At 44.2% G+C, this 23,412-nt stretch overlaps 1 protein-coding gene across 2 annotated transcripts in view; it reads left to right on the plus strand.

Annotated features, from left to right (window-relative positions):
- The window catches only part of CCND2 (cyclin D2), a 38,453-nt gene that overhangs the window by 1,091 nt on the left and 13,950 nt on the right, over window positions 1-23,412 (plus strand). For both annotated transcript variants that reach the window (XR_004746748.1, XM_035312460.1), the window contains exons 2-5: window positions 32-252; window positions 1,725-1,940; window positions 4,590-4,749; window positions 16,223-16,371. Coding sequence is in view for 1 of the 2 variants with exons in the window: in XM_035312460.1 (XP_035168351.1) it covers window positions 32-252; window positions 1,725-1,940; window positions 4,590-4,749; window positions 16,223-16,371 (746 nt within the window). In the remaining variant the exon portion in view is untranslated. The remainder of the gene's footprint in view (window positions 1-31; window positions 253-1,724; window positions 1,941-4,589; window positions 4,750-16,222; window positions 16,372-23,412) is intronic.

Genomic DNA, 23,412 nt, shown 5'->3' on the forward strand with positions numbered 1-23,412 from the left:
AAAAAAAAAAAAAAAAAAACTTTTCCATCAGAGAAAGAGGGAGATCTCTTTGGAAACATGGAGCTGCTGTGCTGCGAGGTGGATCCCATGAGGAGAGCTCTGCCTGACCCAAACTTGCTCTACGATGACCGCGTTTTGCACAACTTACTAACCATCGAGGAGAGGTATCTGCCCCAGTGCTCCTACTTCAAGTGCGTCCAGAAGGACATCCAGCCCTTCATGAGGAGGATGGTGGCCACTTGGATGCTGGAGGTTCGTATTTGCTGGCTATCCCGGCCACTCCGAGCCCCTTGCCCGCGGGGGGCCGGGGCGCAGCTCCCCTGCCTTGCCGCCCCTCTCCTTCTGCAGCCTCTCGGCCCCCGGTCACCATGTTTTTTTTTTTTTTTTTTTATTCTTCTTCTTTCCTCGGTGTGGTGGGGGAAGGGGCGCGGGGAGCATCTCACAGCTCGCCCTGGCAGTCGCCCTCCCGAGGGGCTGCCGCTTCTGCAAAGCGGGGTGCAACGAGGGGAGGAAGTGGGGGGGGAGCTGTGCAAGTCATTTGCAAGTAAAAAGAAAAGAAAAGCCGCCTCCGGCTGCAGGGCGGTTGGAGCGCCTGAGATTGAGGCTTTTCTGGGAAAGGGAGCTGCGCCCGGGGCAGGGCGAGGGGCGGGGGGTGACCGGTGCCCCCCACGTTTTGCCCAGCGAGGATTTCATGCCCACGTATGCAGCGGTTAGGACGTGCCTTTTTTCGCCATGTTGAGCTGCGTACAACTGTTCGGAGGCGCTGAGCCCGTCTTCACCCTCCTTTCCAAGAAGGGGCTTCGGTGGGGCCCTCCGCCGCTGCACTCCCGCCCCCCCCCAAATGCGGCCGGGGGCTGCAGGGAAGCCCGAGCAGGCGGCGGACACCCCCTGCACCCCGATCCTTAGCACGGGGCGGCAGCGGGCCCGCAGCCCCGCAGGCTTGACTGCCTTGCCCTAGCCCCTACCATCATCATTTGCCACCTTCGGATCTCCTTTGGGGGGGACTTTTTCCAGACACCCCCCCCCCGGGTTGGAAAGAGCAGACCCTCCGCTTGATTTTCATGTGCGATTTGTGCGTTTTCTCCGCAGTGCTGATTTTTGGTAAATTTTTGAAATAATTTTCTCGCTCGCTCCTGCTCTAAGGATTCAGGCTGCTCGGGCTCTCCCCACCCCACCTCGCCCTCGCTGTGTCTCCCGTCCTTCCCCCCCGCACCGGATCGGGGGCGCAGGGCTGGGGGATGCCCCCCGGGGGAATTTTTGCAATTGTCGGAAACGATAGGGGACCGCCCTGGGATGCCACTGGCACCAAAACCGGGACCCCCAGGGGCGTTTTGATATTTTTATCGATTTTTTGAAAATATGACGAAATCAAAAAAAAAAAAAAATTGGGGCGCCGACAAAAAAAAAAAAAAAAAAAAGTCGGAGGCTGCTCACTGCTGCTGGATGGGGCTTTTCGGCTCTCCCACACAGTGTCTTGAATTCATTTATTACTGAATGAACTAAAGGAATGTGAAAGCCGATTGACAGCCTTCCCAGCCTCTCCAGAGATCTCCCCCTCCCCCAAAATTTAGCTCCCCGGGAAACAAAAATAGCAGGAGCTGCAGCGCGGAGGCAGTGGTGTGTTTTGTGGGGTCACTCATTTATTCATTTTTTTCCTTCTTGTCTCTTTCTCTGCCCCCCACCCTCCCATCCTGTCCTCCCCTCCCCACGCTCCTTGCTTGCAGGTCTGTGAAGAGCAGAAGTGTGAAGAAGAAGTTTTCCCTCTGGCAATGAATTACTTGGACAGATTCTTAGCTGTGGTGCCCACTCGAAAGTGCCATCTGCAACTGCTGGGGGCAGTGTGCATGTTCCTGGCCTCCAAGCTGAAAGAGACAATCCCCCTCACAGCAGAGAAGCTGTGCATATATACGGACAATTCCATCAAACCTCAAGAGCTGCTGGTAAGCAGCCCCCTTCCACCTTCAGCACACCCATCCTCTCTGCATCAGCTCTCGCACTGACAGCCATCCCCTTCCCTCTCCCTCTCTTCCACAGCCGGCCACCACTTTTGCCACCCCTCCACCCTCCCCCCTTTTTAAAATCATGCTTTTCACTTTTTTTTTTTTTTAATTCCACATGCCCTCCTGAATTGGCAAAAGTGCTTAGACACACCCGTGTGATGGAGAGGGACCGCCCCGAACCTGTGAGCACACCATGCCCCTGGCTGGGGGCCGCTGGTGGTGTCAGCAGGGGCCCCGGGCTCCCCTCTTGCAGCTTCTGCCCCCACCTCCGGCACCCCTCATGCAATTCCCTGGGGCTGCCCGGCTGCTGCTCCTGCTGCTCCCGCATTTCCCCGGGGGAGCCCCGGCCCCACGCGCGTGCTTGCCCCGCGGCGGGGGCGCTGCTGCGGGCCGCCTGGCGCGGCGCGGCTCGGCACGGCGCTGCGGCTCCACCTGGCGGCAGACACGCGGAGCCGGGCATGACTTCACCCCTTGAACCGCTGCCAGGCGGCCCCAGGGAGGGAGCGGGGAGGGAGAGAAGGGGGGGCGCAGCCGGATTTGGGGCCCCGTGGCCCTCCTCACCCGGTGCTGCAGTGGTGGGACGCTGCGCTTAGCTGCAAGGCTTGCTTAGCTGCCAGTGGCATGGTGCCGGTGTGCAAGGTTGGGGTGCCAGGTGCTGTGCGGCTGATAAGCGACAAGTTCAGGAGGTGGTGGCTTGGTTCATGCAGGGCTGGTGGCCAGGAGATTCTCAGCAAGGCTTGTAATGGGGTGAAAACTCGACCCGCCAGTGAAAGGGTCTTGGCGCTGGGGAGTTCAAACCAGACATTGGGAAAGTAGAAACAAAAAGAATCACAATTATTCAGGGGAATACTTAATATTTGCAGAGTGGCACAGGGCGGGGGGTTGGACCAGGTGATCTCGGAGGTCTTTTCCAAGTGTAACAACTCTGTTCAGCCTGTCAGTGGGATGCATGCTGGGCCCGGTAGCTTTGTTCTCACAGACCCTGGTGGATGTGCATAGCAAGCTGAATCCCACGAGAATTTCTCCTATGAATCACTGGGTGAAGCCAGTGGGAATTCCCCCTGGGGAGGGGCCAGGAGCTCGTACTTCTGCAGAATAAAGAGCTCTGCATTGCAAACCCTGCCATGGCTGTCACAGGCATTAGGTGTTCCACTGGTGGCACTGACTGTTACAGGGAGCGCTGTGGCCCCCGTGCAAGAAGAGGGAGAACAATGTGCCTCCCTCTTCATGTCATGTCCATTTAAGCTTGCATTCCCTCTACCCAGTCTTCCAGATCGCACGATTGTGCACTTTTCTGCATCAGAAGCTGTTGTGTTGGAAGATCATATCTTAGTTAATTTTAATTACCATTTTGTTAAAACATTTTAGATTTTTTTGGGGAAAAGAAAAGAATTGTCTGCTTTTTGGACCCTTTAGGGGTAGGTACATGAACACAAGATTTCCAAGCCATGGAGGGCTCTGTCATAATCCAGTAGGAATGTCTGTAGGCAAGTAGCTTGCTGTTAGAGCAGACATATTTCAGAGAAACGACTGCAAAAATGGCGTTGTGGGGTCCATGTTTATGGTTTCTCAGCAACACTGGTTGACGTTTCCTCGGCTGCAAAATTAAAGGATGTTTTTTTGAACTTGCCAGCTCTACAAACTTAGCTGGGGCTTCCCACCACGCTGGGCTCCATCAGGCTTACGCATCATCAGGACTCAACAATCAGTGCATGGAATTTAGTTAATAGCTAATGGTTGATGCATGAGACAGAAATGAGTCCAAGGCCTGAGTTTTGTCAGCTCTGCGGGGCACTGTAAGGTATTCAAAACTCATTTTAAACATCTAAGTATGCAAACCTAGCCCCATGGTCAGATCTGTTGATGAGGTACTGTTCCTGTGTGTCATCACATTGCAGGGAATGGCCAGTAGTTACATAGACGCCCAAGTTTTCCTTTGATTTCACTGGGAGTTTTGGGCGTGCAAAGAATGTGGGACTGGATCCTACATGATTTATTGGCATATAATTTACACAGGCTACTTCTTGGCTGTGTTACGTGCATTTCCTTTCTGCAAAGCCTGTCTTAGAGTAGTTTAACCACCAACAGATTTATCTGCAGGAGCTTTTGAATACAGTTTTGGAGAGAGTGCCATCAAATGAACTTCCCCTATTTTGAAAAAGAATGTATATCTAGGTTATTTTTGTGCGTGGTTATCTCAAGGGCTTTAAAAGGCTATAAAGTAAGGAGTATAGCCATTTAAAAGAAGTTACTAGGAAAGGACCACAATGACCTTGGCAATATCTAATTGCAGGCTAAGCTTTCTGGGTGGGCATTCAGGACTGGATACAAAAAAAGTAAAATCTTGGCAGGAGCTGCCAGGTCTCATTATTTTCAGCAGAGCTTGACATTTCCAGTGGTTTAAAAAAAAAAAAAGAATAAAAAGAAATAAAAGTCAACAACTTCAAAGCAGTAGGGGCATACTGAAAAAATTTTTTGATCAAAACCAATTTAGCAGTGATATAATTACAATCAGATAAATAAGTGAAGTGTTTTCTTGAGACTTGCTTATGGCTTTTCTTCTCTTCTTCCCCCCACAACCTCTTGCAGGAATGGGAGCTCGTGGTGCTGGGGAAGTTGAAGTGGAACCTCGCAGCAGTCACCCCTCATGACTTCATTGAACACATTCTACGGAAGCTGCCTCTACCTAAAGACAAGTTGCTTTTGATCCGGAAGCATGCACAAACGTTCATTGCCCTTTGTGCCACAGGTAGGCCAAGGTGCCCAGGGTATGTCTGGTTGAGATGCAATGGAAAGATTAGTCAATGGTGGCACAAAAGCTTTTCATCCCCTCTGTCCGTAGCACAGTGTGGGAAGAGCTGTTCAAGCCAGTAGGACTTGTGCAAAAGGTGTTGTGAATCAGGTCCTCATGCTGTGTATCAACAGTATTCTTGTAAAGCACTTGCAGTCCTGTTCCTATGTGGTGCTTTTGCTGTAAAGGCACTGAACACAGTTGATTTTCTACTTTGCCTCATTCAGTAATGTTTTTAAAGAGCCACAGGTCATTTGTATGGACAGATATGGGACAGCCAAAAAACTAGGAGCTGTAACAGCACATTAGCCCAAAATGAATGTTGTGTTCTGTAAAATGTTGTTAACAGGACACTGGTTAACCAGTAAGATTGAGATTGTATTTTAACATGTATGTGATGCTACTTCATTACTGGAGCATAGGGAATAACAATTTAAAAAAGTAATTACTTTTTTTTAAAAAAACATTTGGATTCTTTCTCTTAACTTGACTCCAAGCAAGCAGTGAAACTACTCCCTGTTGTAGGGAACCATTATGCTTCCCTTTTGTCATATTTTTGACTGAACGCAGTTTCTGAAGACTTAGATAAGAAAAATGGCTCCAAAGGAATAGAAGCTTTTAATATATATATGTAAAATGCTATTGTTGTTATTTTCTGGTGACTTTTAAAGGCTAAGTGTACTTTAATTTTCATTCCAAGGATTAACAGTTAGACCTTTTTATAGGAGCTAGACCTAAAGCAGATAGATGAGCAGCATGCCATGTTTTACAGGGGTATTTCAAAGTAGTATATGGCTTAACGTTTTGACTCTCTGCTGTTCAATATACCTAACTCTTTGTAATCGATCTGTTCATTGTGAGAGAACTGTTTCCCCTGTGTGTTTGCAGAGGCAAAAGGAAAATCAGATGCATCTTTTGGGTAATACAAGTGTATGACTGTTTACTGCTATTTCTGCTTCTCAGTGTTTGAGACTGTTCTTACAATGTTCTTACCATTTTTTGCTACCTCAGTAGATCTGTTTTAGAGAATGCTTATATGGACTTTCTGAGGGTAATTAACTTTGTGGTTACCAAGATGCTGAAGCTTTTCTTTCTTTTCCCACTGCTGTGTGATCCTTCTAAGCCAAAAGGCCACAGAGCTCAACAGAAATATTGCTCAGTGCCTGCAGGATCACTCTTGGTAATCCATCAGATATTTCTGGTCTAATTAGTAATTTATTTTAGTACAACAGCTATATATTGGCTTTGCATTTTCCCCTGCCTAGGGTTCATTAACACTGCCCTTTTCTTCTGCAAAAGGTGGTCTTTTCAGTGGTCAAAATTATTACGATCATCATAACATCAGCCATCACTCTCCCAACAAATTTGTATGTTGTCTTCACTAGTTGTCTACTAGCCCGGTTTTCCCTCTTTCGTTGTTTTCACTTCCCAAAACAGTGTTTTGTTTTTTTTTTTTATCTAAGAGGACATTTTCTTGAATGAAAGAGATTCCATTATGATTTAACTTTAAAGATTCTAGTCTGTAATCCTATGACCATGAAGTTTTCCAAGTAATCAGACCATTGCAGGAGTGTGGGCCATGAAGGAGTTTCCAAAGGCCATGGCTTCTTTCCATTCTTTGTCCATGAGTTCCTTGATGGTTGGTTCTGTGCTTTACTAGTCCATTTACTTAGCTCCAGAACAGCATTCTCTTTCCAACCCTTGGTCCAGCCATACACTTGTCCTGTGTTTCCCCTGTATGATTTGCTTCTCATGGTATCAAATGCATGAACTGAAGTCCTCTGGAGTTTAAAGAAACAACAAGTCAGAGTTTCCTTTTTTTTTTTGCATGTGAAAGTTGTAGGTATGGAGCTTCCTGGAAGACAGGGCACCATGGCACTAGCTACAGTTTTTCTTTTCTTCACGCCCTGTTTTCCACAAATTGCTGTGGTGACATTTATTTCTGAGGCAGACCCACAGCCCATTACAGCTTCAAAAGCAGATACCTTAACCAAGCCCCTTTTCATAGTTTTCTACCTTATTCTTAATTTACTAGCAAGCTGCAACACTGTTATTTGCATTATGGAAATGTCGTGTTATTATTGATTTATTTCCCATTCACTGCTGCTCTTCTCAAAGCAATTCTTAGCCTCCTCTGTGAAAAAATCCCCTTCTCATCAAACTTCCTTCCAGATCCAGTTGTCATTTCCTTTTCTTGTCTTATTTGTTACAAAGCCCTCTTCATCAGCCGCTGCATTTCTTCTTTCCCTTTCTCCCTCAAAGCTTCTGCTCTCAGCCAGCTTGGGTTAAGCCTGTTGTTTCATTTCCCCATTTACCTTCTTTCAGCTAGATGACCTCCTTTGACATGTGGATGCCTCTTCCTTGCTCCCTCCATGCATGTGTTTAGCCCAGTTTTGGGGCTTCAGTGTTACCAGACTTGACCTTGCTGGCTGGCTAATGGCTTTAGTTTTAAGCACAGCAGTGTCTCTCCTTTTACTTCCTGATTTATCTCAATGTTGCTTTACTCTGCTCTAAAGTACTTTATCTTCTTTAGTGTGTCATGTTGTAGTGGGTCTGGCTGGGTTGTTAACTTTCGCTGCAGCAGGCTATACAGTGCTGTGCTCTGCACTTGTAGCTAGGACAGAAACCACCACACATGTAAAGTCTGACATATTTTGATCTTTTCTCCTCTAGCTTGAGTTCTTCACCTACTGCTCCATTTTGGTTTCTCCAAAAGCTTTACACCAGAAATTCCCAAGTGTTCCCTGCCTTTACAGAGCCAGCTGTGATCTCGGTGCAGCGAGACTCTATATCAGCAAACAGAGATGGAAGCAACCATAACAGTTCTGGGAAGGGGCACTGATGGGTTGCTGGATGTTTAGGATCATTTTGAGATGATTTCTATTCTGATTTCTGCTTGAATACTACACAAAAGGAGAAGACACTTGGTTCTTTTGTATTTTCTTCTCAATCATGTTTTATCATTCTGGTGCTCTCTGTTTCTCTGTCTTTATTTCAAGCCCAGTTTCTGAAACAATCTGCATGAATATAAATCCGCAGTCTCTCCCCCATCATTGTAGTGAGTAATGATTCACATGAGCATGACTGAAACTGGAACATATCCCTCCTTGCTTTTGGTCCCATCTGAACTTACTACTTGCAAGCAAGACAGAAGCTTATTCCCTGATCAAGAATTTTTCTCTTTTCCCTGCCCTGCACTTGTAACACTTTCTGAAGCCTCATTCTCCACCAGAAGGATCTGAAAGTGGAGCCACCCTCAGCCCAGCTCTGCCTGTACTTGTAAAGCTGTGGCTGTGCACACAGGGTACTGGCAAGAGAGCAGAGCAATCCCTTGGCTGGGAATTGCCTGTGCATAGGACAGCTCTCTTCAAGCTGCCTTGCTCACTGTACGGTAACACCGTATAGGCTGACACATGCTGACATATCCTTGTCTTTCACAGTGTCATTTATTTTCTTATCCAGCTGGTGGCTACCTATGTGAGCTAAACTCTTCTTCAGGAGCCCTATGGATTTTAAAGGCACTAAAAAGTTAGTGCAGCAAGGCTCCCTGCCCTTACAATATAGCTTGTTAAAATAGATGCTTACCTCTTTTTCAGCTTGAGAGGATCCTGTTTATCTGCTTGCCCAAAAGAGACCAGTCTTCTTTTGCTTTCTTAAGTCATTGTCATTTTGCTGTTCTTACCCTACCTCCTGTCTGTTTGTTGCTTTTCACCCTTTGTTTGTCCTGAAATGGGCTTACCTCTGTCTCTTCCCATAGCACTCCACAGTTTAGAAATGTTTCTATGGGGTCATCTGTTTGCTTGTGTGTTCTGCTCTCCAAGCCATGAAGTCACTCCTGGAGGAGCAGGAAAATGCCCTGGCTGCAGAGCTGTAAGCAGAACATGCCATGCTGCAGATGGAAGGAGGATCGTTTATTATTTCCTCGACTTCAGCTTGCCCTCCATTTCTTTTTCTTCCAGGTTGTTCAGAGTTGAAGATGCTTGACTGCTTCCTTAAGTTATGCTTTCTTGTTGGAGGCTGTATGTGGCACTGTTATGGCACAGAATATATATATATATATTTGTCTCAGGACCTACAAAAGAATGGGTTTTGAGGGAGGAGAGGCTGTGCAAACCAGGATTCAGTAAGAGGAACTGTGCTTCTCTGGGCACAAGCAGTAATGGAGAGACTAATCACAGGAGATTCTCGGTGTTTTAAGTGGCATGCAAAACTGTGAAGCAGAAAGCTTCGTGTACTTGCAGAGACAGAAAGCAACTGTGTAGATCCCTAGACTCAGTTGTTTGCACATTCTCTTTTGTGCTTCTGCTGAGTCCTCTGGCAGGTGAGATGTTACCATAACAAATACAATGCAGTACCTCATGACTGGTGGCTTTCAAAATCTGTGACTAGAACGAGCCTAAGAAATAGGAGGAAAATTTCAGCTTTAAGTCAGTTTTGTACTGTGTGCCAAACCTCTGCCCACTGTTTCTGGGACATTAATCATCTACATTTGAAAGCTGAGAAAGCTTTTTTTTTTTTTTTTTTTGAACTTCTGGGCCAAATCCGGGATCCTTACTCAGACAGATGTTCTGTGGAAGTCAATGGGAGTGTTATATGAGCAAAAACTGCACTGTGAGGCCTATAGCCATGCTGATCTGGAGGGTAATTACACAGAATGCTGTGCAACACCAAGAGACATGTTTGGTCCTCAGGAGTCCTGCTGGGCAATGTGCTATGCGTCCTTACCCTTTTAGCCAATGTAAGACTTACTTGGCTACGTCTGTGCGGAAGACAAAGGTGTGCTATGCATTTTAGCCAGGACCTGTTCTTCACAGAGGGGAAAAAATGTCCACAGAGGCTTTGTTAGATGCATTAATCTCATACAAGGAAAATACGCTTTGTAAAGTGATGGTGGTTGCACAAATGCTTCTTGCATTACACGTGTCAAAAGAAAAAACAATCCACGTGATTTTATTGCCAGACAAAAGAAGGCTTTTGCTTGCTCCTGGGAGAGGCAGCTCAAATCAGTGTAACAAGCTCTCCAGCCAAATGAAGCCACAAGAGCCATCACAACTCCATTAGCGAGCGAGTAGGCAGGGCCTGGGGAGTATTTCATATGAGCAGGCTCGCTCCTTAAGTTGTAGGACCCAACAAATCTGGAAAGATGAGATGGAATGAAATTGAGGAAGAGAGCCTTTGCTGATACAAGCTAGTATATTTCCTGGGCTGTAAGGTAAGTTGTCCTTCTTCCTACCAGCTGCACATCTGACCTTTTGATGGTTTGAGTGCTAATATAATCCTGATCTTGATTAAGCTACCTTATTGAAGTTGTAGAACAAATGGCAATAATAACCAGTACAGATAGTTGTTCAGAAATAGAGTTTATGATTTAATCTGCAGCTATGTATGCTGCATTACTTTTTGTATACTTTCCTATGTTGAGTGTTCAGCAAGTTTTCCTGTCTGTACTTCACTCAGAAGGTTGTACAATAGCATTAGCATTTAGGATACTCCAAAGGATAAAGTCCAATCTTTTTAGCCTTACTGTAGCCCAGGAACAGAATTAGGTGTCTTCCCTGCCACCTACTCAGTGGATAGAAGCGCTTACATCTGCATCCTATTTTCCTTGATAGTTTTTTCTTTTGTCATTCTCGGCACTGGTGTATCTTTTTTTTTTTTTTGAAGTGCTAATGAGTCAGTTGGTTTTGCTTTTAAAAGCAGAAATTGTTAACATTAGGAAAAATTGTTGTGTCTCGCAGAATTACAGGAGTAAGAGATAAAATGGCCAGTGCAGTTAAAGCCAACTGGATTAACACATGAACACAAGAAATGCACTTGGATCAAAACAGACAGGAATTAAATGTGTGACTTATATTGTTTCCCTTACAATTTTATTTTAAACTTATCTCCTAAAATAAAGATCCATGCTTGTCCTCATAGTAAAATCATTGTCTGTGTGAAGTTTGACGCTGAATGAAATTGGGCTGTTAAATTTTGATAAGCTTTTAAATAGCAATTTATAAACTGATGTTGTTGAGGGTCATTGTGTTCTCCTGATGGAGATAACATTCCTTTTTTTCCGTCCCCTGTGATGCGCCCCCTGAGAAGCGTTGCTTTCCTCTAGACAGTGCTTTCTAATTTTATCAAATCCTAGAGCTGAAAACTGGCTGTTAGAATAGCAACCTGCAACCAGAACAGTAACAGGGATCATTGTGAGAGGGTGGAGTTCCCACCTGGCTTTGGCACATGGAGCACGTCCAGCCTGGGTGTTTGTCAGTGCTCTTTTCCTTCCGGCAGTTTTCCTTTATTGGCTGCGAGTTAGGGCTTCCCCTTGCAGGACCTCTCTGAGTTCCTGTCTCTGGTTCTCTCCTGCTTTAGTCTGACTGTCAACCTTTCATTTTCCTGGCTCAGAGGTAGTGAAGTCCACTGGATCTGCCTGCAGAAGTGAGCCAGCAAAATAGCTCAGCTGTGCTGTGCAGGGTCCTAGCACCTGACCGTTGGTCACATTTGCTGCATGTACAGGAAAATGATCTTGGGGTGTGAATACGTTCCTGCCCTGCCCGTCAGTTCTAGCTTGGGTGCAGAGTGTGCTGTCTGAAAGAAGAGTGACGATTCTCCTCGATACCCCAAATTTGCTCTGGTTGTCTGGTCCAGAGGTGTCTGTTTTTCAAATAGCACTTTTCCTTTTTTTTTCCTCCAGTACTGAAGTTACCTTTAGGAGTCAGTGGGGTTAAGCACGGTTGGTCCCAAGTTTTTAAGATCCTTCAGGAAAAAAGGTGGCATGGAAATGGTGATGGGATGCCTCATGGCATTTATTGCCTAGGAATAGAAGGCAAAACAAGTCCTTTCAAGTGCTTTCTAACAACCTTTTTATTTTCTTAAAGTGTTTGCGTGTTCTTATTCCCCTATTTTACATGTTGTTGCGCTACGCCTCTGACTTTTGAGACTGTTTTGTACTTTGCTGTGGAGTTGCATAAATCACAGCAAAGTTAAGAGTCAGAGCCATGCCTTGAGTGCATGCTCTGGGTTCCCATTAACCAGGGTTGCACCTAGGTCTACAGCCATAGCCTTGCTTCAGGTGTCCAGTGCTTTTTATAAGATTGCCTTTGTAATTCAGGGTTCATCGTCTCCAGTAAGAATTTAAAGTAAAAGTATATGTCTCAAATATTTTAAGTTCTCTCTCTTCCCCTTTGATTTTATTTTTCTTAAATGTCAAGGCAAGCTTTTGACTTAAATCTGGGGGCAGTTTTGCCTGTGAGTGAGGATGGCGAGTTTTGGCTGTTACCATGTGGGAAGTGGGACAAGAGCTTATAATCAAGAAATTATATATAGAAAACTTGTTTCAAATTTCTTGATGGAATGTAAGAGACTCGGAGGGGGGTTCTGCATCCCCTCAGATACGGTGTTTAATATTTATGCTTTCATTGCACCTTGACAAACACTTCACGTAGTTATTGCTTTGCTTGAATATGGAAATATGTTAATTACAGCCTTTATTCTGCTGCCTGCTCTTTTCCTCAGCCTTTTCTATTCAACCCTCTAGGTGGCCCAGCACAATGTGGCTTCTTTTCTTTCAATGAGCTCTTTCCACACTAATAGGGTCCAGGGTGATGTGGAGAACCATGTGCACAAAATTGGTGCACCACCCCCCATCCCTTTGTGGGCATGTCAGGTTAAATTCATATCAGCAGGAGGGTCACTGCCATGATTTTCAATAGCGCGAGATGAGGTGATGACTTCAGACAATGGCGCCACACTCTCCAGTTGGAGACACTTGCCTCACCAGTTGCAGTAGTTAATTAATATGCTAAAAATAGGAGCCAGTGATACAAATCGCTGCCTGTTGTACAACAAAGACTGGGCATGTGTAGCTTTGATAGCCAAGTTTATGGTGCTTGTTATGGAGGGAAGTTAGTTTAGAGCTAGAGGCAATGTAAGACTCTCTGGATGCTGAGCTTTAGTCACTCTGGGCCTCTGGCCATTCGCTCGCTGTCTCATTTGCATTATGAATGACATTAAGGGAACTAACAAGGTTATTGGGCATAGAAACGTTCTCATGTGACCCCACGTGGAAGCAGACCTACAGCAGTGCTTGTTGGCAGGGGCACTGTGGCTCTTTATTCAGCTTCCTAGGAAGACGGTTTCTGGGAGTACATAACTTGTAGGTATAAAATCAACCATGAGAAGGCCAGCATTCGAATAATGCGGAGGTCCTGATGTAAGCCCCTAGGAGACGAGGAAGTTCAGAGGGGACGCTGAATGTGTGTCGTTCGCTCAGCTCATTGAGCCTGGGCTGTGATGAGCATTGGATGTGAGACGTAGGAACTCCCTGTTGATGTGACCTCCTCTGCTATCCACTGGGAGCTGGGGGAAGCTACTCTGTGAGGACACTTGTGAGGCATGGGTCCACCTGGGCCTCCAAGGGGATCTGTTTCTCCCAGCTGCAGACACAATGGGTGGGAGCGGAGGCATGTTGTTCTTACCCACTGCATTGTAGTTTCTGTATGGACTGTCCAGACTTTGTCGGAGTTATCTTTTTCCAAAAGATAACCATGTCTTCCCAAAAAATTGTGGCAAGGAGGGGTAAATTATGAAAAATCCATGGCCACTGGTAGGTCTCTAGTTCCCATGCATAATTAGGACACAGTTTGGTATGTCCAAAAACCGAATGCTGGAGTTGCATCCCAGTTTATGGCCACGTTAGTCAATTGCAGCCTCAATCACGCCACCATAAGCACACAAGGTTTGCACTCACAGTGTTCCTTGTCTTCTTCATTTTATGCTCACATGTATTTCAGCAGGCATTGTGCCACAGCCTGCTTTGTCCCCTGTGGCATCACCCAGGGGCGCTGTTAGTTCCCATGGCTTTGTGCTGTACATGGAGGTGAAACATGCTGAAGTCAAAGGACCTTTACTCCTTGTTCCCAGTTGAGGAGAGTTCCCAGCAGAGCTAAACCCAAGCAATTGCAGTGTGTACAAGGGGAGAAACAGATCCATGGAGATAAATCCTTCTTTAATTAATCAATTTCTACAGAAATTAGTGGGGTTGCTCATGAGTTGCTCTGTGGGAACAGATTTTCTGATGCTAAGTCTGTTCCATAAATGTTGCTTGAATATTTTAAAATGTTATAAACATCTGTTACTTGCTCCATGGACTGGGAGAAGACTCTGGACAGTAATTAAAGCACATAAACATTTACGAGCTTTACAAAAACACCTCTTTATTGGAGTCCTGGAACTGTTCCTGGTTTTTATGTTGGACTTTGTAAACTGGTGGCCCATGCTTCTTTTGTGGAGCCGCTAGCTACCAGATCAGTCCACAGGAATGAGCTACAGCAACAGTCACCCAGAGCTGAGTCCTGGGGCTCCCAGTAGGTAGCAGCGAGTAAGAAAAGAGGCAGCATGGCACAAAACAAGGGCCATTTCGAACATACGTTCTCAAGCAGGATGAAAGAAGAAATGGTGAGTTCCGCTTAAAATCCCACTGTGTTTATGGCCTGCTCTCAAGGTCTGGTCCAGTAATAACCACAACAGCAGGCAGAGGCAGTGAGGATAGCACAGGCTCCTGCTGAGAGTGCATGTGCTCTGTATAGGGTAGCACTATTTGTTCTCCCTGGTCACCCACTTACAGGCTGGGTGGGGCTCTCCCTTGCAGTATAAATTCACATGAGGTAAATGTGAAAGATTGATTTTGATGGTGGAAGTGTAATTCCTTTTACATTGGTGTCATCATTTGTGATGCATGCTGAGATCAGCATTTACCAGCACTGACAAGTAGGGGGGTCAAGACTTTCCTGATGACTTAGTTGTTAATTTGGGCACTATTATGATTTCCAAGGCCATTTGCTTTCTTATACATACAGTGGGTTACTACTACAGTAGTGTAAAATTATTATTTTTATAATAGCAGTCCACACTAATTGTTTCTGTCAGTGGGAAGTTGCTCATTCAGAAGTGTTTGTGTGTGATGTTTGCTGAGCTTTCCTGGGAGGAAGGACGTGGGGATGTCAGTGGTGGGCAGTGATGGGCTTGCAAGTGGTCATCTCCCAGTGGCTCCATGAGACAGATAAGTCTGTGTGAGGGTTTCAGCTCCTCCCTTTTCTCTCCCCACTTCTAGCATTCCCCCTCCAATCTATATGGTTGAATGATATGACCAGAGTTCCAGTCTTAGGTTAGTTCTGCATTCCTCTTGGATCCCAGGTACATATTACAGCCTGGTGAGGAACATGCCATCTTCAGACCTATTCCTGTGTCTGCTCTCTCAGCATCTGGAAGACAGAAAGAAACCTCTGTCTGTTTAAAACTTCTTTGGTTACACAAAAATCAGCAGGATTACAGAATTTGTGCTAGCTGAAGAGAGAAGACTTGGGATGTGCCCTTAATGGAAGGGCAGTTTTCTGTGACATGTCTGTATAAATAGACTGAATTATATTAATAATATTGACATTATATTAATAATATTGACAGCATTTCTTTTATATCTTTACTGGGATTATTACTATTATTTTAAAAATTTGGGAAGTACTTAGATTTTCTCCTTCTTCAGTCCTTACAATCGAAAAGTGGTAGAGAAGGGTTTGATAATGAGTTATTGTTGAACCAAACAACTTGCAAATCAAGTTTCAATTTAGGAAGGTATTTGTAACCTAGAAAATCTGGGAATGGTGTTTAGTAAAGGAAATACAGGTTACCAAGCGTCTCTGCAGTATGAAAAAGCATAAAGTGGCCTTAGAAAGGTCACAAGAGCATTCAGTTTTATTTTCATTTCTCTCCTGATCTCCGCAGATGTGTGAGAAGTTTTGAAATGCATTTTCAACCTGATTGTTAAAAAGTAGGAGTAATGACAAATGTGATCTTTGTTTTTTCTTTGATCACATAGCTATGGGCTGTAAGTGTTCTCACTTCCTAATTGCAAAGGTGTTGAACATAGAGCAGTAAAGATGAATTGTTAATTAAAATCTCTTTCCCAGACAGTTTGTCAAATGCTGGAATTAATTAAGTCCTTAAAAATTGACATGACTAAAAAAATCTCAGTTCAATCCTTTGTGATACCTTATTCCAGTTAGTTTTCTGATTATACATAGAGCTCTAGTGTGACTAAGACCCAAATTTCTTACATAAATTACAGAAAGCCTCCCTCTTCTTTTTCCTTTTTTTTTTTGTAAACTAAGAAAAGACTATTAAAAATTGTCCAGGTTTACTTTATGCATCAGTGAGAATAAAAGACCAAGCTGCATTTCCATCTTAATTTGCAGATCTGTTACACCTCCTTTGACTACTTGTGATGAGTAGTGTGACTAATGAGCTCGGTCGGACCAAAAAGAGTGGCACTTTTCCCTTTCTTCTACTTCCCTGATTTTTATTCTTGGGTGTGGTTTTATGTTGATTGCCTCTGATGTTTTGCAGCTTTTCTGGTCCAGGCTTGGACTAATTCCCAGATCTGTTCTTGCAGATTTTAACTTTGCCATGTACCCACCGTCAATGATAGCAACTGGAAGTGTGGGAGCAGCCATCTGTGGCCTTCAGCTTGATGATGGGGACAGTTCACTCTCCGGTGACAGCCTAACAGACTTCCTGGCCAAGATCACAAGCACAGATGTGGTGAGTGTCCTGGATTCCTGTTCTTGTTTCACTTTTGAGAGCTCTGAGGAAAACTGGGCCATCCACCTAATGGGGTCTGATCCTGAAAGCCTTCTGGAGTGAAGGGAGGGAGGGAAGAGTTCCTGGAGAGAGCAGGTTGTAGGTGTGGGCCCAGTGCCTTGATGGAAGTTCTCTGGATGTCCAGAGTTCATTGGCCTTGTGGGAATCACTTTTCATTCATGTTTTGTTCAGCAGCTGTGAGGGTAGAGCCTACTTTGCCTTGGCTGGTCTGAATGCTTGGGCCCGCTCTGCCTACAGTGCACAATGCTCAGGCTTGCTATGGTGGGGAAGCCACATCGAGTGACATCCAGGTGATGGCATCGGAAGGCAGATGGCATCCCCGGTGGCATAAGGTAAACACAGGGACAGTGGTCCTGCGCTCCCAACCTTGAAACTGCTGGTCTGTTCCTCATTGAGCTATCTCCTAAAAATCCTTGACTTAAAGGAAGTGAATTCTGAGCTTATCTAATCCTCCAGCACTGGCAAAATATGAGGCAAGTGCAACCCAAGGCCATCTGGGTTTCTGTCTATAACCTCACTAAGCGCCCCCCATGAAGGGAATTTCTTGTATTGTCAGAAAGGTTGGTTATCAGTAAGAGAGGTGAATCTGATGGCAGTTCAGTGGTTCCTGACAAGTGAGTTTAGCTTCTGGTGGGTACGTACAAAGAAATCAAACCAGGCAGCTCTGCTCAAAAGTTGGAGTAGAAAGCTGAGAGGACTGAAGGGAGTGCTCAGGGCACCTTTCCCTCCAGTTGCACTGCCGTGTTGGTGGGTGTCTGTGGGCAGAGCGTGCACTGCACTGCAGGATAATCAGGAGTTTCACCTTCTGTAGAAGCGGACAAGTTTTGCCACGATGAAATACACAGAAAAGGAAAGAAATTGAGCGAGACTTTATGAAATGCAGGCCAGTAATAATGCCTTTTTACCATAAAAGTATCAATTTCCAATGTGTCAGCCTTAACATGTGTTAACCATAAATCATTTTATTGCTTTTGCTTTGCAGAGTAAATACCCTGTGCAATTATTAGATCTGTGATACCATTGTCAAAAGAAGGTTGTTTTTTTTTTTTTTTCCAACAAATGTTCTGAATTTTGGTTAAAAAGGAATAGTCCGGTTTGACAAAAAGGGAATTTCACAATTTCTTTTTTTTTTCTTTCAATCAGATTGAGCCTAATTTTAAAGTGCATTTTTGGATCTGCCCATATCTTTTGATTGGAAATGAGTTTTGCAAAGAAAAATGAACATTTCTAATTCTGAATGCTTATAATGTCAAGTAGCTGCAGAAATTTAATGAACACTCATTTCATTGTAAGTGAAAATTTCACACAGGTGATTTTGCTGTTTTGTGCCTGTTCTATAAGGGCACAGAAACATCGCTGGTATATTGCAATAAGCAGCAGGAATACACAAGAAAAAATCTATATAACAATGAAGACTGAATGGCTTGATGCGAGTAATTGCACAGTGCTCATTTCTGCAGTTGTTCTATTTTAGCTCGAGTAAATGGCATTACGTTTACTTAATATATGTGGAAAACAAGAATTACCAGTAATTGATAATGGCAGTTATTGGCTGACTGAAATTTTCTCTTTGGTTGTTTTTTGATTGGATGAAACACGGTAAGTTTGGGTGCTGCATCCAGGAAATGTCAGGGAGGACATCAAGTGGATAGATGTAAGCGAGACATTAGAAAACTGGGCAGACAAGACGAGGACTTATGAAGAGACTAAGATCTTGTTAACACAAGTACTGCTTCTGGCCATAGTTGTGAATGTCCACATAATAAGGAAAACAGTTGGTGCTAGACAGTGAGAGCTTCTTGTATAATTATCAGTGGTCTTAATGCCTTGGGATGTCTGAGAGGTTGATGCCCCACTGCCATGATTTTGCTTGCTGCACAGCAAAGCCAGATGAATTTGGTGTCTTGGCTGAAGCTTCTGTTGAAGCTCCTTGGCAGCTGCTTATTTTCATGCTTGCTTTTGCTGATGGGTGCCCACACAACTGTATATGTCCCTACTTCAAACCCCATGCTGGAACTGATTCAACATAAAGAAGAGGGAAGGATCATCTGTTGTTGCTTTGGAGTTGGTGGGGGGAGCTTCCCAGTTTCTAAGAACAGCCTGTGCTATCAGACAGAGAACGTTACAGATGCAATCTTTCCATCATTAGACCACGTTCCCCATACTGGTGAGCTCCAGATAAACTTCTAACACTATTTCCACTTGTTAGAGGAGAGATGCCAGGGTAGTCCGGCTGATGTGTTTCTCTCAGATGCATGTGGTGGGTGTTGATCAACCATTGAGTAACTGGGCTCTGTCTTCTGGAGATGTCAGGGAGCTGTTCTGGGTCATTCTTCAGGCCTTCCAAGAGCTTCTCTTTGCAGCCATAAGTATCTCTGTCCTTGCTCTTATTCAGCATGGACAGGAGGTTTGGCTTGCAGTGACAACAGGCAGCTGGCAATACTCAGGCAGGGGCAGGCAAGCGCAACATGTGGGCCACAAAGGCTGCATCACAGGGATCTGGCAAAGTACTTGGCTGTACCGAGATTCCACAATAACAGGAAAGAGAATTTACCACTCTCACCTGCTTTTTTTTGCCAGCAAAGAGATTTGAGTATCACTTTATGATGCAGCCCTTGCCGCAGTAATCTGTTTCTTACTCACCTTTAGATTGGGTAATTGTGGTTCGTGCTGCATGGGGCGTATTTGGATAACATTTACAAATTCCAGTGAGGCTAGATACAGCTGCTTGCTTGCACAGTCAATTGTCATGGTAGGGATTAAACTCACAGGTTTTCCTAGTGCATCTCTGTTTTTTTTCTGGTTACTGGCTGGTGCCTTGCTGTGAAGCCCTGCTTGAATCAGGATCCCAGCTGCTGTAGAAGCTGGCTCTTCCCATGCTCTGTTTGTGTACCGGGGATGCCTGCAAAGGCTTGTAGAGACAAATGAAAAGTCACAGTAGGGTGTCCTTCTGGTGGAATTTTCTTTCTCCTTGGTTTGGTGGAGCCCCTGTTAATTAACTTTCAGAGAATGTTGCAAGGATATTACACAAGACCATGTTGGAGGGGGAATATATGGCTTTTTTTGCTGTCTTGGTTTTTTTTCTGGATTCCTTTCATTTGATAGTTATGGATATACATTTAAAGCTCATTTTCTTTCTTATAGGAGATATTTGAAACTTCTCAGGCTTCCCAATACTTATTAATGTAATGCTCTTTTGCAACATCTTGCAGATCGGGCAAACTTTGTCTCCCATGCTGAATTATTCTATCCTGATTGTTTCATTCTGAAAGAAAATACCTGCCAGAACAGTTTAGTAGTTCTTAAGTGTTTAGAAGAAAAAAGATGTTATTTGTCTCATTGAAAAATTCATCACACTTTTTCTATGAAATTTAGCAGATGACTTTTTGTCAGAAATGTGCTTTTTGCCATCCTGCTGAAAATCTTCCCAAATTTGGCTAAGCTTATATGCCTTTGGGAAAAAAAATCACTCTCCCCAAATAACAAAGAACTCTTAACATTTTACTAGTCACATCCTCTCCAAGAGTCTGTCGGCACTGGGTAGAGACAAGCTTTCTTCTCTTTGCTCCTGGTCTCAGCCCACAGCAGCACAGACTTCTATGGAGACTCTCACTCAGCCTCCAAGTCAAAGCACACTCAGTACAAAAGGAGCTTCTGGATAATTTAGTCACTGAAAAAAAATCAAGTCTTTAAAGAACTTAGATGTGCTCTAATTTTCCAAGATACTTCCATGTGGCCAAACCTTGGAGGATTCTCACTGTGGCTGAGCTCAGAGTCTGTTTCCTGCAAAATTTGAAATTGCAGATCAACCAAAGTGAGCGAGTATTGTTAACTTGGGCAAAATAGCGTATTTTTCATTAGCCACGTATTTGGAAATATTTTGGTAGATATTTTCGCCATGACTTTTTTGTTGGAATCAAGCCATGAGCTTGATTTCATCCCACCTGTTAAAGCTTAAGGGAGCGATAAACAGCTGAAAATAGCTGAAAACAGGGTCTCAAAGAAGTATCAGGCAGTCTTAATAATAGGTAGTAATATCAGCCACATCTGTAAAATGTATTGTTGGTAAAAATGTTCTAGCTGGATTGTGTAAAAGTCACCCAAGGCTGTGTTAATGAAGAGTAAAGACTATTGTACTATATTTTATGCTGGCACTTAATTAAAGTTGAATGAAAAGCTTCAGTTCTCTCACTTCCTAATTTCGTGTCACAAGGGGGAGGTTAGGGAAGAGCAAGAATCTACAGCTCAGAGGTTTCAGGAGCATCGTGCAGTGGAAAAGTGGGGTAACTTGCAGAGGTTACAACTCTGCAGGGGAAAAGGCTGTGCCTTTGTGCCCCTTGTGCCGCCTCATAGCCCACAGAATACTGCACAGGGCTGGAGGAGAATCTTCCCAAGGAGCGGGTCCTGAGGGCAGAGTGTTGCAGAGTTCTGCTGCCCCACGGGGGGTGCCATGGTGTTTCATATGGGGTCCCCTCTGTTGCAGTTGACCTCCAAGCTCAGCTTGTAAATAAAACGAACTTTCCTACTGCTCAGCCCAGGAACTCTGAGGAATGCAGGGACATTTCCTGAACTAACCACCCTGGATGCTTCGATATTTGAAACTAGTTCTGAGATGTTCAGGAGCAAAGAAGTGTCTTAAAAACCAACATTAGTGAATGGGGGTGGGGGAAGTGTTTAGAGAGAGAGAGAGAAAGAGAGAAAGAGATCACTTAACATGGAAATACATAATGGGACATTTTAATGAACTTAAAGAAAAATGTCACTATCTGAGGTAAAGCATGTGAAAAATTTCAGCTTCAAAGTTGCAAGCGTATGAAAACATATGCTTGAGAATGATAATGAAATCCTACTGTAACTAAGCTGCATTGAGCTTTTCTAAACTTTTACTGTTCTACAGAGATAATTTGAGGGTGCTATCTGTTTGCTAGGAAATAGCAGCATAAACCAAGAAGCTGAAATCAATAGAGTTATTTTAGATTTACGCTGGTGTAGCTGAGAGTGGAGTTTGGCATATAGTGCTGCAATGTTTTTAATGGGTGTTTCATTAAGAATTATACCAAAAATATGCTACTAATAAACACCATTTAATTTAGAACGCTGCTGCTGGGTAAGCAAAGAACCAACACGCTAGTGTTTCTTTCAAAAACACATTGATGATGATTCTCCTTGTATGAATGCAAAGTAGAGCTCTGGGCTTCAGACAAGATAGTACAAGGAAGGCATCATGCCAGTATCGTTTTAATGGTAACAGTGATTTATGATAAATAGCTGCCCCAAGCCATTTGTTGAGGGTTGAATCACAGTCTTGAAGAGGCAGTGACACCTAGCCCATGTAAACCTCAGTTTCATTACTCCTTTCACCTACCAAAATAATCATCTGGGAGTAATTCTTGGAGGAGTATGAGAATGCTCAGCAGTGTTATGGGTAGTGAAAATAGGCTCTGTATGGCATATATGAATGGCCTTTTCTGATAATTCTTGTCCCAAAGAGTTGATAAGATTGAGTCCAGCACAGCTTGATGCAGTTCTGCAGGATGGGGATTGCACAGTGTGATCTGTTTTCCTGCCAGAGGGTGGAAACATTTCCTTTGCTGCTGCTTGAAGATGAGAGTTTGGTAGGCAATGAGTTAACAGAGCTACTCACAGGAAGCACACAGGCTCCCTATGCATCTCTTGGAGGATCATTGCAATGGAAAAATAAACAACTCAGGAAGTCACGAATTTCCAAAGCATCCCAGAAGAGCACTCCAGTGTGCACAGTATCCTGTTCCCAGTGGAGCCAGCTGCTTCAGAGGAGGATACGAGCATTCCTGCTGTGTACAATTACGGGATATGAGGAAGGATAGCTAAATGGGTAGGGCATAAACATGGCATTTTGAGACTTTGAGGTTAATACTCTGCCTTGAAACAGACCTGCCTTAGTTAAATCTCTCTTCACCTCCTTGGAAGAGCAGCCATCAGTTCAGTGTGTCAGCTTCCTAGCCACATGTCTGGAAACTGCCTTTCTGGCCTTGCCTGAGACCATTCTCATAAATCATGGCACACGTACACATGATTTAACCTGGTTATTGCTTGCATTTCCTTTGAGTCTGTCCAGAGACTGCCTTGCCTGCATGTTCTGTTGTGCCCCAAATCTCCTCATGGTGGAGAAATATACTGAGGATTCCAAGGTACTTTAGAAACTACTGCAGTGGTAGGTAGATGAGCTCTTCCCTGTAACCTTGGAACAGAATTTTATAGGCAGAAAGTAGTGAGAATTAGGGTTATCTTTAAAACATAGTTTTAAAACGTATGTGCTTTGAGCAAAGGGTCATTTTAAATGACCTCTACAGGTCCTTTCCAACCTCTTATGTGCACTGAAAAACAGAAATGATTATCTCATTTTAAAATGTGCTCAGATTATATAATTGATAAAAACTGGCCAGGTTAGATCTAAAATTAAGCTGGTTAGCAAGTGCTTGTGGAATAAACTCTGTAAAATGATGGCAGCCAGAAGCGCTGGCCAGGTTCAGTCTGTGTGATAATGAGGTTTATGTGCACACATCTTCCTTCTAGAGCCCAGCTTTCAGGGTTGCAGCCCTGAAATGACAAATGTTGTTATCCTCCCTGCATCAGCAGTAGGGGAAGGGTTTTCAGGCAGAGCCAAATGTAGGCTTATATGCAGATGCATGTCCCTTTAAAAAGTCTGTTCCCTGATGGGAACTGGTGCGTTCTGAGTGGTTTTGAAAATCCAAAGCATATTTAAGGGCCTGAGGTAGAAAGAAAAAGGAACCAAGCTTTTCTTAAAGTCTTGTCAAAACAGCTGGCTATGAGCCCTTGAAAATGTGGAGTCAGGCTGTTTTGAAGACTGGATCCATAATAAATTACATTTACAATATTTCCACTTAAATGTGCTACATATGTTAGTGCTGGGATTTTTTTTTCCCAAGGTCTGAAAAGTTCCTTCATAAAGATCCTTGCAAATCTTTGCACAGAAATGGT

This window comes from Oxyura jamaicensis, chromosome 1 (assembly GCF_011077185.1).
Source record: "Oxyura jamaicensis isolate SHBP4307 breed ruddy duck chromosome 1, BPBGC_Ojam_1.0, whole genome shotgun sequence".
NCBI classification, from domain to species: Eukaryota; Metazoa; Chordata; class Aves; order Anseriformes; family Anatidae; genus Oxyura; species Oxyura jamaicensis.